This window comes from Branchiostoma lanceolatum, chromosome 1 (assembly GCF_035083965.1).
Source record: "Branchiostoma lanceolatum isolate klBraLanc5 chromosome 1, klBraLanc5.hap2, whole genome shotgun sequence".
NCBI lineage: Eukaryota > Metazoa > Chordata > Leptocardii > Amphioxiformes > Branchiostomatidae > Branchiostoma > Branchiostoma lanceolatum.
In genome coordinates this window covers 6,520,873-6,534,543 of record NC_089722.1, presented here as the reverse complement: position 1 = coordinate 6,534,543, position 13,671 = coordinate 6,520,873, and the positions used below count along the sequence as shown (strand labels likewise).

Below are 13,671 nucleotides of genomic sequence, written 5' to 3'. Positions count from 1 at the left end.
AATATAAAACAGTTCAGTGTTGTACTGTGTTGTGTTGTGTAGAAAAAATGCACAAAAATAGAAATTTGCGCCACCGAAAATCACACTCACAGGCAAGCAGTGATGTTTACCTAAAGCCACTCCCAAGTCAGAGGTGACTTTTGAACTTTGACATTTCAATACTTTGACCTACAATAAATAAGCAGACAAGTCAGACAAAATATTTCATGCAGAAGCAATGGTGGATAAGAACTGACATATCTCGTAATTTGGCTCACAGGTGGGCATATTTTCACTGTTCAAATTCTAGATCTATTAAGGCTTGCCGCACTACGTAAAAAGGTACAAAATAATTTTGTCATACTAAAAAGCATGTGCAGCCACAGATCAGAACAGTTACACTCGGTAACATAAGAGTAACAGAGTCTCACTCAATGCTTCTTATGGTTTTCAAAAGTTTTATATACTTTGTCCAGAAAGTAGTTTTTTTGGGTGGCAGAATACATATACGTGTCAAGGTGGGGTCATTGAGGTGGGGTAAGTGTATGGACGTGACCAGATTATCAATTACAGACAGTGCATTAGTCATGCATGTTCAAGTATTTGGGTGAACGACATAAAATATCTGTTCCTGACGCCACGGTAGCATTACGTTGAAGAAAGGCACAGTTAATGTAGACATCACGTCTGAAAAATGACAATTAAAACTGACAAAGATAAATAACAACTTGATGACGTGATCGGTAGTTTCACTTCCGCATTGTTTACTTTACTATACCGTGTCTTTGAAATATAGATGACCAATGTCGATGCACCATATAAAACAGGTGCGTTATTGTTATTCCTTTGTCAGGATTGAAACCTCCTCACGTCTTTATTGACCCCGTGCGTGTTGAGTACACCTGTATATCACTAGAGGTGAAGGCGGATGCCTGCCGTTCCGATGGCGTGTGCTGAGATATCTTCATATCTACTACGCATTTCGCCATGAAGATCAGGTAACGCCACAAACTCTAACAAAACGTCACAGGAGGGCGATCAAGACATGGCTATGTGTGCAAAACCAAGGTAACATTAACGTATTATTGCGTGCACATGCAAGTTGTATGTATATGTGTTCTGCTGGTGTATCTGTTTATGGCACCGGACATCAGCAATGCTGCATGGGTTGTACATCGTGTTGCGTTGTTGCAATTTCACTAAAAATAAAGTTAAGGTAACATTTCGTTGTTTGTCTTTTTGCTAGGCTGTATTGTTTGCTTCTCGACTGATAGTGGGGTTATAATGTGGCCACGTACCTTTGTATTTTTGTGCTGTAAAAGCTAGAAGACGTGTTGGTTGGTCATGTGTCGCATTGTTACCGTATTAGAACGTTTTGCTGTGTATTCAACCCGACAACCGTCTTATTTTTTAATAGGAGGAATTTCATCGATTACATCATCGGATTGACCTTCTGCACCTTCACAGCCGCGGGTGTAGTCACTGTGATCCGGTGGATGGATTATAGCGAAGCCTACGGTTTCGCCATAGTGGCGACTATCGTGGTCTATAGCAACGTATACATGGCCCTGGTATGACTAAAACTACAGCCTTCCGTTTATTAAAATATTTATTGACACAACAAAAGTACGGCGACTCCCCTAAGGTCTTCTACAACTAAACATGCAAACAACAACAATGGGATAAAAATGATTAACCTTAGTACAAGTATAACAAGTATATGAATACTTCAAAATGTCGAGTTTAAACTATCACTTACACTACTAGTTCTAAGATCTAAACATTCTTTGATATATTTACTTATTAAAAGAGCGGCTTCGTTCGGTGTGTGGAATTGTGACCGAGTGACGCGGTATCGTGTGTGTGGAAAGATGACATGGACCGAATACAACGCAGAGCTCAAAATATACTGTATTAGAAAACATACATTATTTTGCTGTGCTGCATGCATAGTTTGTTACATGAGTCTCAGGTTTAATCTTTGATCGGCCTTCATCATTATCATCATTAGTCCGGATTTATTCCGGTGACGTACACTCAATAGAGTGTTTCCAGTACAATCTGATCGGCCTTGGTAAAAGTGAAACGCAATCATTACATCATCCTCTATGATCTTGACATCTTGAGTTGTTTACACCATGTCATTCCTACCACAGCAGTTTTGTTAATAATCCTAGAAAATATGTCACTATATCATATTAATGATATATTAGCTGCTGCAAAGTTTTATTCAACAGTAACTAGAGTTCCACGACCTTATACCTTCGCCAAAAGATGTTAACCTCAACGACTGACGTATCATGTTTCTAATTGATTATGCAAATAAGGTCTTCATTTGCATTAATTGTATCTGTTCAATTCAGTTGATAATCTTCTCCACTCAAATAACAAAGGTTGTCCAAAGTATGAAAATCTTATCTTAACAAGGAAGCTATTCCAGCATCCCCTAATCAATCGTGCAAATGGGGTGCTGATTTGCATGATCTATGTTTTAACTTTTACTTACCTTCCAAATGCCAGAAGTATGAAATCTTCTGTATTTACCATCTATGGAATGATAGTATTTTCTCATTGATTGTGCAAGTTAGCTTTTTATTTGCATAATCTATATTAGTCAATGTAGCTCTTTTTCTCAGTTGCATATGTCATAATAGTCCCAGTATGGAACACATTGGATTTCTATAATTTCCTCACATATCATACCAAATATCATACTAAAAAATCATGACAATCTGTCAACCCCTTCTTGAGTTATCCTCTTTCAAAACTTTAACAAAAAACGCCCCTACAGTTCCACAACAAGCTGCTGTATGGAGGCTCAAACCTATGTCACTTCCTGCACATGACTCAAGAGCATAGCAAAAATGCCAAGACATATGCTGGTCCAGATTAGGCTTTAATAACTTGCTTAATTAATATTCACTGCTCACACTTGTACATCTGGCCTTTCTCCGGAGTGCATTTTCACATGTTTATAAAGGGAGGACCTAGAATCTGTCCTAAACCCACACTCCCCACACATGTAAGGTTTCACACCAGCATGTTTAGCCATGTGTAGTACCAGGTATCCTTTCCTTGCTGTGCAATACCCACACTGGTCACACCTGTACTGCTTCTGTTCTGTATGTTTCTTCATATGACATGATAGGTTAGACATGAAATGTGCCCTGAACCCACACACCCCACACATGTAGGGTTTTTCATCTGTGTGTATAACCACGTGCCTGTCCAAGACCCATTTATGAGCTGTACAGAAGTCACACTGCTCACACTTGTACAGATTTCTTTCTGTATGCATCCTCATATGACTCGATAGGTGAGTTTTGTCAGCTGTCCTGTACCCACACTCTCCACACATGTGGGGTTTCTCACCGGTGTGTTTAGCCATGTGCGTGTCAAAGTCCCCTTTCCTAGCTGCGCTGTAGTCACACTGGTCACACTTGTAAGGCTTCTCTCTTGTATGAACTGTTTTGATGTGCTTGGTCAGGTTTGACTTATGATCTGTTTTGTATGCACACTCCCCACACATGAAGGGTTTTTCACCGGTGTGTTTAGCCATGTGCGTGTCAAAGTCCCCTTTCCTAGCTGCGCTGTAGTCACACTGGTCACACTTGTAAGGCTTCTCTCCTGTATGTACTGTTTTGATGTGCTTGGTCAGGTTTGACTTGTGACCTGTCTTGTACCCACACTCTCCACACATGTGGGGTTTCTCACCGGTGTGTTTAGCCATGTGCTTGTCAAAGTCCCCTTTTCTCGCAGTGCTGTAGTCACACTGATCACACTTGTAAGGCTTCTCTCTTGTATGTACTATTTTGAGGTGCTTGGTCAGGTTTGACTTATGATCTGTCTTGTATGCACACTCTTCACACATATAGGGTTTTACAGCAGTTTCTTTAGCCATATTATGTGTGTCCAAATCCCCCTGACTATTCTTGTAGGAGACACAGCTGTCACACTTGTGGGGCTTCCCTCTTGTATGTACCAATCTAATGTGCTTGGTCAGGTTTGACTTGTGTTCTGTCTTGTATGCACATTCCTCACACATGAAGAGTTTCTCACCAGTGTGTTTAGCCATATGTGTGTCCAAATCCCCCTTATTATCCTTGCAAAAGTCACACTGGTCACACTTGTGGGGCTTCTTTTCTTCTGTGCGTATGTTATTGTGCTGGGAGAGGTTGGACCTATCAGATGGTTTCTCACCAGAGTTTCTTGACAGACCATCTACGGTAGACTCTTCTTGACATCTCCTGCTTTCAGCTGTTTGCTTTCCTGTGATGTCATTCATCAATAGCGGGCTGTTTTGTGGCACAGAAACTCCAGTTGGAGACCCATGGAGTGTTGTCATATCTGCCATGTTGCAGAAAACATACATGTAAGAAAAATGAGTTTGAATCCTGGGCCTAGTGGCCGTTGTTGCTCACTCAAATTGCTACTGGAGAGGGCAGGATTAAACCATCGTCCACTGTTCATTGTACTTGTCAGAATGTGAGCGCACTCCTTTGGGTTTTTACACAAGAACAAGAACCTCTTCTTGCCCCCCTCCCCACACACGGCCACACACACCATGGAACAAATCTACGTAAGTTCCACTGCAAGGCACCTGTTCTGCTAACTACGAGTGCATGCAATTATTCCCGTAAACAGTTATCGTGGCTATCAAAGTCTTACCTTTAACTGATCCTGGGCAGACCAAACGACAGAAGTGCTGTGCTTTTTCTCTCAGCCAAGTGGACAAGGACGCGACAAAGGTCACAGTTCACGCCAGATGGTATGCCTGATTACACAAATCTCATCGCGTGGCGACGCACATCGCAAAAGGGCGTTTTTGCTTTTTCGTTTAATAGTATGATGATATATCAAGTATTTGGATCACAAAATGATCAGTGAATAAGTCAGTGAATTACGTACCACTATTCTAATGAGGGGTGTTCCTGTCAACAGCCATAGCTATCTTGTAGTTAATCATTCTTGCTATAAAGTAATGTAAACGAGTATTATTTCAGCACTATATTATACAGTATAATCCTCAGGGTTACGGTTAGGGTTAACAGGATTATGAGGTGTTTCTGACAAGCATGATCCATGCCAATAGTGTAAACACAAATCATAATCGACAGGAACATCCTGTCAATAGTGCGAAAACTATTTGTATTGACAGGAACATCTTCTGGAATAAGCCCCTCACAGCGTAGGGGTCTGTAGGTAAAGTGAGAGGTTAAGGCCTCAGAAACCGTCGAAAACAAATATCCACGTGGCCAGCAGTCGAGACAAAGGATTTTTTTTAACGATCTCGCTCAATGCAAGGCCGTAAGAGGCCACTTCTCGGCATTGAACTAATTGAACTAATGTGGCATAGGTGAGAGACAGCGGTGTGTGTTTGTTTTGAAGGTTTGTAGGTTGTATTCGGGGGAAAGCAGTGGGCTGGGAGGGAATTCCAGAGTTTTGCAGTTCGTGGAAAAAAGCTGTTACTGTAGAATGACTTAGAGGCTGGTAGTTGTACAGTATAGTGGTGTGAATCAGAGGAGAACCTGGTATGACGCTGAAACAATCTCTGTGGTGGGACAAGTGGTGAAAGTTCATCAGAACACTGGCCGTGGAAGTATCTATAAAATAGAGACAGGGAGGCAATGTTTCGTCTGTGAGAAAGGGAGTCTACTTTGACCTTACACCACAACGTATCATACTGCACATGCGCACTCAGAAAACTGATCTTATGTTTACTTTACCAAAGCAGCGAATGTCAGGCACTCAAAAAGCTGTTCGGAGGTACAGAAACTTGTACTGATAGTTTCTGTCCCTCGATCATTTCTTCTTCTTCGAAATTCGCCCAGAAGACCAGGTAACACCACGTACCCTTTCACATCGTCTGAAGAGAGCGACCGTGCGAAATCATGGCAACACTACTTCTTCGCTGTTGTTGCCATTCTATTCAACGGTTTTTATGTACTGTGGCCTTCTCGATTTACTAAAGCAACAGAAACTCAACGGTTTAGCTGTGTCCGTATGTAGTCTTGCAGGACATAGTTGTCTTGCCTTCATACCAGACTTCTTTCCTTGTCTGCTTTACGTGATGTTTATTGATTGCATTTGTGATTGTACGCAGTTTCTAACAGTCGCCCAATCTTTATGAAAATCCAGTAAAGTCATTAAGTTCACGGTGTCGCGTTGTTACACGGCTGTATCATAGTACCATATTTTGTCGAGTATTCAGTGTCGTTTTTCTGTTTTATAGGATGGCGGAGCCTTTTCACGACCACGAACACTTCCTTTTGCGTGTCACTCTGATTATTCATGTTTATCACCTTCCCCGCCTTGTGTATACTATATATCATGTAAATGCCAATGTTTCTTAAATTTGCCGCCTTTAGAAATGTTAATAAGATACAGGCAAGTTCCCGCCAAATCTAGGACACGTGTTAGGATAGACTCTAGGGACCTCAGCACATGGAAAGAAAATAGGCTCACTCTGAAGAGAGGGACAGGCTTCTCAACACAGGAGAGCTCAGGGCTTTCTCACAGGGAGAAAGAAGAATTTAGGGCCCATAGTATATGTATAGGGGGAAGAAATCAGGGCTTCCTTGCCGGACAAGCAGGAAACTCAGGCTCTTCACTGGGAGGAGAAAAACAAGTCAAGAAAGGATAGAGGACTGGGTCAGAAAGGTTGGGAGAATTGACCAGTTTTTACGGCACTTATCTGGACTTTGGAGGCACTTACCAGGCACTTACTTGGCTACATGGACAATTGTTGGATCGCCATTCATCTTGGATTACTGCGACATCCACTCGGAACTTCGAACTAATCATACAACTCGGACTAACTTCAAGATTCCACACGAGGAGGCTTTTCATCACAATCAAGAACTGTACCGGGACTTGCATAGTCAGTAGGCTCAGGCGGCATATATGTGTAATCACGGTGAACTACTAACTCTTCTTAATTAAACCATCAAAACGCAACCTTCCGACTCCGTTCATGTTGCCATCAAACCAGGTAAGACCAGTTAAATTCCCTCTCCTAACTTGCTGGCCGGCGGTGTAAAGCACAGGGCAAGTCACCGCGCTTACATATCATGAGCGTATTTCAGACAGTGATGTTTTGTGAATTCTTCTAGATGTTGTTATGTTTGCTTGCAGAATAAAACATTGACCCCGAAACCTTCGTAAGTTTCGCATGTTCTACGTGGCAGGGAAATCCCTGCTTGGTTTCGATGACGTACTCTGCGAGTTTCACTTCCGTATTTCTGTCAGGTGTTTTTGACCTAACGTTACCAGAGCCCCGTAATCCTGCACGTCTCACATGTTTCTTGAGACACGTATCTTTAAACTAGTAGATGAAAACATAACCCTTTGAATTTGTAGATTCTGGTAGATTTTCTTTACTACACAGCCTAGCGGGGGAGGGAGGGACTATCATAGCATTGGCCAAATCTTATGAAACAATATTCTATCAACCCTAGTAAGTGGTCCGTCATGCATCAATCACTAAAAGCATACCACACATAGGTAGCTGTCACTAAGATTCAGAGGAGACAGATTCTATGCCGTAATCTCGACATAGCGACAAATTCAGCAAGTTTGAGTAATTTTAATTCAAGATTTTAATTCGTGTATAAAGATAAATCTAAGGAAGGTGTTAACTGATAAAAAGTGTTTCCTACGCGTAATTCTAGTACTTGCCTAAGCTACATGTGACATGGTCAACATATCTCAAATGTCGTAATTATGACATTTGAAATATATCGACCATGTCACATGTGCATTTTAAACAACTACAGTTCTCAAAATAATCCATATGTAAAGTCTATAGAATGCTATTTTGCCGTCTTTAAATGGTGGTTGCACATGACAAACACAAGTGATTTTATATTTCCCTTCTCTTTCTCTCTCTCTCTCCCTAGTTTGTTCGCTGTTGTACTTCTGTCATATTCCGTCTATAAACCGACTACATAGATAAGATTGCAAAAAGTTGATGTGATAATGCATTAAAAGTTTCCTATGTATACCTCATGGATTTTGCTGCAATGTTAAAATACAAACCCCTGCCAGGAAGTTAAGTGCTGAACAATTTGTTAAAAGAAAGTTATAAGATTCTGGGCAGGCGAAGTCAGGCCTGCTGCTTTTGTTGTTGGTTTACATTTATTTTTTCTTCTTCTTTTGCTGTATGCCAAGACGATCCTCTCCTTCCAGTCCCAGTGGTGGTGGCTCTTCATCATGATATAAAGGACGCCCCATGCGCTCTATCTCATCTGATGAGTAACGCCCTTTCGATGTTTTCTCTTTGCTGCTGCTGCTTTCACTGGACACCCATCCACGTTGTGTAGCTTCTGCATTTTTCTCCCATGTATCCGTAGCGGTGGCTATTTCCCGATATGCTTGGACTTTCTCACGTTTCAGCGACAGTTGTTTACTTATAAGGTCATGTTCAAGAGACAGGTGCTCCTTTTTGAGTTCCGTTTCCAAGGTTGCCATCTTCAGTTCCCGACTTTCTTGATCACGTTCCAGAGCCAGTCGTTCCTTTTCCACTTCCAGGGTCAAACTTTCTATCTTTATGCGTCGACTTTCAATATCACGGTCCAGAGACAGTCGTTCTTTTTTTAGTTCCAGTCTTTGACCCTCTAGTTGGCCTTCTATCTTGATGCGTTGAATTTCAAGTGTTGTTTGATTTGATTTATGTAAGTAAAACCCCAGGCCTATGACGCCGACCGTGACAACCATAGTGAAAGCTTGACGGTTAGTAAGAATGTTGACCATCCAAACTATAATTGTAATGGGTAATAAAGCTGTACCAAGGAGCCAACTTTGCAGGAATTCGGTGCCCAAGAAATAGGTAACTAAGTTGGTGAGCATGTTGTCATTTGTGTGCTGTCGACGTTTCCTCAAACCTGAAACAATAATAGAACAACATGTGAATGTGCAGTAGTAGATGTTCAATGTCGTCGAGTGATGGACTTATGCGTGTGTGTTTTAAGTGTTGGTGTGTGCCCGTAGTTATTTGAATTGAGAGTGACAGGATATGAGGCGGAAGATGTGATGGCAGGATGGGAAGGTTGGGTTGACCCGCGTCCAATGTAGGTAGCATGGTCCCGCAAGCTGACAGGAAATAACGAAAATCTGCCAGTTGCGATTTAACTTTGCATGCACTTTGTCCAACAAGCATCACGCCCTCACGCGACCTGAAGATGTAGTGCATGATACGAGTTTACACGCACATTGGATGTCATTGACTCCTGTGGCCTTTTCACCACACCTGACTAGGCACAAATCAAATTATATGTCTTTTGCGAAACAAGCCCAATCTTTTAGAATATGCACAAATCTCTAGTGGTTATAACTATTGGTTTCTAAACTTTGGGAATAAACCTTCTAGCTTGATACTGTACACTAAGACGTCAGATCCATGTTGTATTGAGTCAATATCTATGTGATAATGTATTCTACAAGCAGAGGTTTCGGTCGGGGGAAAGTAGTGGCCACGTTTTATTATGGCCATAAGAAATCGCGGCCATTACTATCCCCCAACCGAAACCTCTGCTTGTAGAATAGTGGTAATGTGGCTCAAAATGACTACGTAAATGAATATGCATGTTTGTAGAAAACACATACGGCAAATCTTCAAGAATACATGATGCAACCACATTCTAACCGTCTAGTCAGTCAAGAAGGCAACCCTGACAGAAAATTGACAACAGTAAAAAGTTACCTTCTGCTTTGTAGACACCCCTAGCCCTGTGGACAGTGTGTGATACTATACAGTGGTGTGACCCGGATCCCCTATATATATACCGAATGCGCGTCAGAAATGCGGAAGTGAAACTCTGGTCTTATCACGTCATCGAACCTGGTAGAAATCCCCACATTCACCTTAGTGCGTAGAACAACATTCTGGCGAGTTAATGAACCGTTAAGTGAACAGCCAATCCTGACAAGGGAGTGACAACAGCAGCAAAGTATGACATCAGCCGTCCCATTGTACCGAAACTTTACTTTCGTGTGAGACATGTACATTGTATATGTAAGACTTTGCGTAAGGGCGCCCCCTAGAATACGAGTAAGCAATGCATCCCGCGCAACCTTAGACACTAGGGAGGAGCTTGACAACGTCATCTGATGATAGAAGTGTGGTGTACCGTAGTATCGACTGTCCCAAGTTTTCGTATCACTTCTGTTAAGGGTATTAAAGGTCCTTAATATGGGCCAGATATGATGTATAATGAGTAAGGTGTGTGTTTGTGAGTGCATGCTGCATAGTTCACCAATTGTACACTTAGTTCAAATGATCACACTACATCCTGAGTGTAGTTATCATTAAGGGCATTAATGGCGCTTAAAATGGGACAGGTACTACTGTAATTCTTTCACTGTAACTTTAAGTTCACTGTTTTCACTGTCACCTCTGTACCGTGAACTTATCATCACAGTGAAAAACCTATTTCTGATTCCTCCACACATCGTATCTGTAAATCACTTGCTACCACCGTGAAGTTAAAGTTCAGTGAAATTGTCCCTTTTTCTTACACCGTGAAATTTTGCTACCGTGAACTTAAAGTGAATTACAAGTATATACAAGGAGGAAGGTGGAGCGATGTATGCTACACTGTACTTCACCATTTTTACACTTAGGATTCAAATCTCTTAGTCTGCATAATGGCACAAGAGTCTGATTTCAAAAACACATGGTCACATTGCATCCTGACTGACGTACAGCTATTGTACAGCCGTTAAGGTCTATTTAATTTGGCGCTATAAATACAACACGTGTTGAGTTACCACCTGTCAACAAGAGCAACCAATCGCAGTCTGAAGATCCGTGGTTGTTTGGCATATTTTGCAGAAGTTTTGACGGCCCCCGGAAAGTTTTGTGATCCCAAACAACCGTTAAACGACCGTTCACCTCCGATGGACCAGTCCATTAAAGAGGAGGGGTCGCAGACCTTGTAGATCACTAGGAATGTTCCAAGGAGTAAATCTAGACCGTGAACACAATACATACATGTACCTCCTCACCAAAGTAATAGCATTACATAAAGGCCCTGCCACACTTGTGCGTATATTCAAGTGCGTATGAGTTGCAAATTAACATTTTTTTGGTTTATGTAAAGTTTGCAGGGAAGAAGTTGTTTTCTACTTTTGCATGCCGTTGTGCAGCCTAGTTATCGAACCAGAGAAATGACTTCTTTGCCTGCAAACTTAACCTAAAACAAAAACGTGTTAATACGCAACTCATGCGGACTTGTATATACGCACAGGCGTGACAGGGTCCTAAGCCAATGACAAAGCTTGACGCCTGACTGATTGTCGTAAAAGCGCTACGTAAGCACATCTGAGCAAAGAGAAAGGTTTACGTCAACATACCTGCTCATTGAGTTACAGCTTAAGAAAGACACTGTATTTCTTGGCAGCTCTGGTTCCTGGCTGATTATTTAGGCATTATATGTTGAAACAAAAGAGCCAACACAGGATTTGGGGAGGTACACGTGCACGCGACTAGAACGCCACAGACGCCAAGTTTCCTCGGACGACAGAGGCGAGGGATACCGAGGACATGGCTGTGTCAGTTCGGTCTACCGCCGCCTTGTTGGCCTGCCTGTACCTGCTTCTGCAAGGCGCACGTGGACAAAGTAAGTGAAACATTTATTTTGTAGCGACATCTTCAAGAGGAGAAGCAGAAAAAATAACCGAAAATGCAAATGCTAAGCACATGTTGAACCTTTTGTTATTTGCCATGACGTTGTGGAAAAATAGGTGCATCTTTTGTATAGAAAAATTATATTTAGAAGCAATCGTCTCCACTTCACCAGGTATTAACAAGTTTGTTTGAGGTGCATTCCTCTATTGACAGGATGTTCGGAAACATAACTTTTAAACCGATATCGTATATCGCTAACGCTGTGAAAATCTGACCATCGTTTTTACATTGGCATTGCGCTACGGTGCGCCAAGAACAGAGTATTGTGCTAGCTTTTGTAACAAGTGTTACACAGTAATAAAAAGTGGACTACAGTGTATGGTTAAAGGTCTTTAGGACTGCAATCCGTTTATTATCATGCTTGTCGGGAAAAGCTAGAGGATAGGAGATTTGAGATGTCGACTTGAATACTGGTCCTCACAGTGCGGCGTATATCGTTACATGTTACACATCGTTTGCCGTTTACTTTTAAAGCTCTCGTTAGATCGAAGATTTCTGAAATACCTTTAGATGTGTCGAATTTCTTCGTTCTGGCAACCCGAGTAGTTGCCATAAGGGAGCAAGTTTCCGTGCTGTTTCAGTAGCAGGGTATGTTTTTGGAGGGGTTGTTGATCCTTCCCTTCAACGTGGTCGAAGCTCCTCTTCGAACACGGGGCCCCGTTTTACGTCCCTTCCGAATGACAGGTGCACTCCCATCCGAGATGCCCAGTCCAGGATTGACCCGCGGTCTCCCAGTCTAATTTAAACTAGGAGCTGAAATGTGAGGCTGCTACAGTTGAACTATTGGGACATTCTCTAAATTTGCCAAAGATGTAACAAGAAATAGAAGAACAAAAGATAACTCAAATAGTTCAGATTCTTCTCCCTCGTAGATGGTACATATATAGGTTGATCAAATTTACGGATTGGTTTGAATGGTTGGAACACAACATAGATTGACAGGTTGAAGCAGTCTTTGTGGATCTGGGTTATGTAAGGCGAAGGCTGTATATGGAGACCCTGGGGGTTGGAAACACAACACCAAAAGCTGTTTAACGTACAAACATATAAACATGTGTAGCAGGGAATGGATTGTAAAGTGGTGTTGATGGTTGTGCAGATGCGTGTAATTTTGCACAAAGGGGAGTTCTGGTTACGGGAAATACACGTGTACGGCCTCGAGCCTATACCGGTACCGAATGACCATCCATACATCTTGCACGTAATTGTCCACTGATATTTGCCTAGCCGTGGCGACTACCATGCTACAGAATCAGAATGGCGTTTTTGCTTGTTATCATGTGCTAGTATATAAAAACAAGCAAAAACTCTATTCTGCAGTCGGCACGGCTAAATTTTGCTTCATTAATGTCTGTACCGAGGATAATTTCAATTACAAGTACTACCCATGAGTCATTTTAGTTCTTGTACCAACAATAACACGAAAACGCGACGTTTCCGGAGCAAATTTAACCGTAGCAGTTTTGTTCAATTGCTATGAAATGATGTTGTTGCATATCGAACCATACAAATCACACTTCCAGGTCAGGTAATCAAATCAAATTCCTTCGATGACACCGACATCGATTGTCACAAGCACCTTAAATAATGATGGAGTATCATTAGCTGTTCATGTCTTATCATAGACGATATTCTTTAATAAAAATCAAAACGGTTGTAGACAGATAGACAGGGATGTCTACAGCCGCCATGCAGCAGCAGTTGATGCCCGCGGATGATTGATTGATTGTTTTAGTATACAGCCAATAGGTCACCAATAGGTTCTATATTTCCGGAGCTTAACTTATTCAATGATCTCCTAACCTATTTGATAATCTCCTAACCCGTGAAATCCTTTTCATCTTACACAACGTGCTGGGTGTATGTATTACACTCTCCTTAGTTACTATGGGGTCAATGTACTTACCCCTCATGGTTTGGAAGTAAAGGATCCACGCAACGTAACACGGTAAAACCCCCTGTGTCGCGTGGATGGTCTCGGTGGATCAACATGAAAAGAAATAATA

At 41.8% G+C, this 13,671-nt stretch overlaps 2 protein-coding genes across 2 annotated transcripts in view; one reads left to right on the top strand and one right to left on the bottom strand.

Annotated features, from left to right (window-relative positions):
* Positions 1-1,570: 1,570 nt before the first annotated feature.
* On the bottom strand, positions 1,571-4,726 carry LOC136431303 (zinc finger protein 665-like). The gene is made up of 2 exons (XM_066422633.1): positions 4,648-4,726; positions 1,571-4,326 (listed from the first exon to the last, which is right to left on the bottom strand). Exon 2 carries the CDS (start codon positions 4,322-4,324, stop codon positions 2,906-2,908), a length of 1,419 nt encoding a protein of 472 aa, XP_066278730.1. The 5' UTR covers positions 4,325-4,326; positions 4,648-4,726; the 3' UTR covers positions 1,571-2,905.
* A 6,700-nt stretch (positions 4,727-11,426) lies between these two features.
* LOC136426565 (fibrocystin-L-like) overlaps positions 11,427-13,671 on the top strand; it is a 56,241-nt gene continuing 53,996 nt past the window's right edge. The window contains exon 1 of the mRNA XM_066415269.1: positions 11,427-11,597. Coding sequence (XP_066271366.1) covers positions 11,522-11,597 — 76 coding nt within the window. The 5' untranslated portion in view covers positions 11,427-11,521. The remainder of the gene's footprint in view (positions 11,598-13,671) is intronic.

Excerpts from the sequence above, each read along its gene's own strand:
- LOC136431303 (XM_066422633.1), bottom strand. The coding sequence starts at position 4,324 with ATGACAACACTCCATGGGTCTCCAACTGGAGTTTCTGTGCCACAAAAC.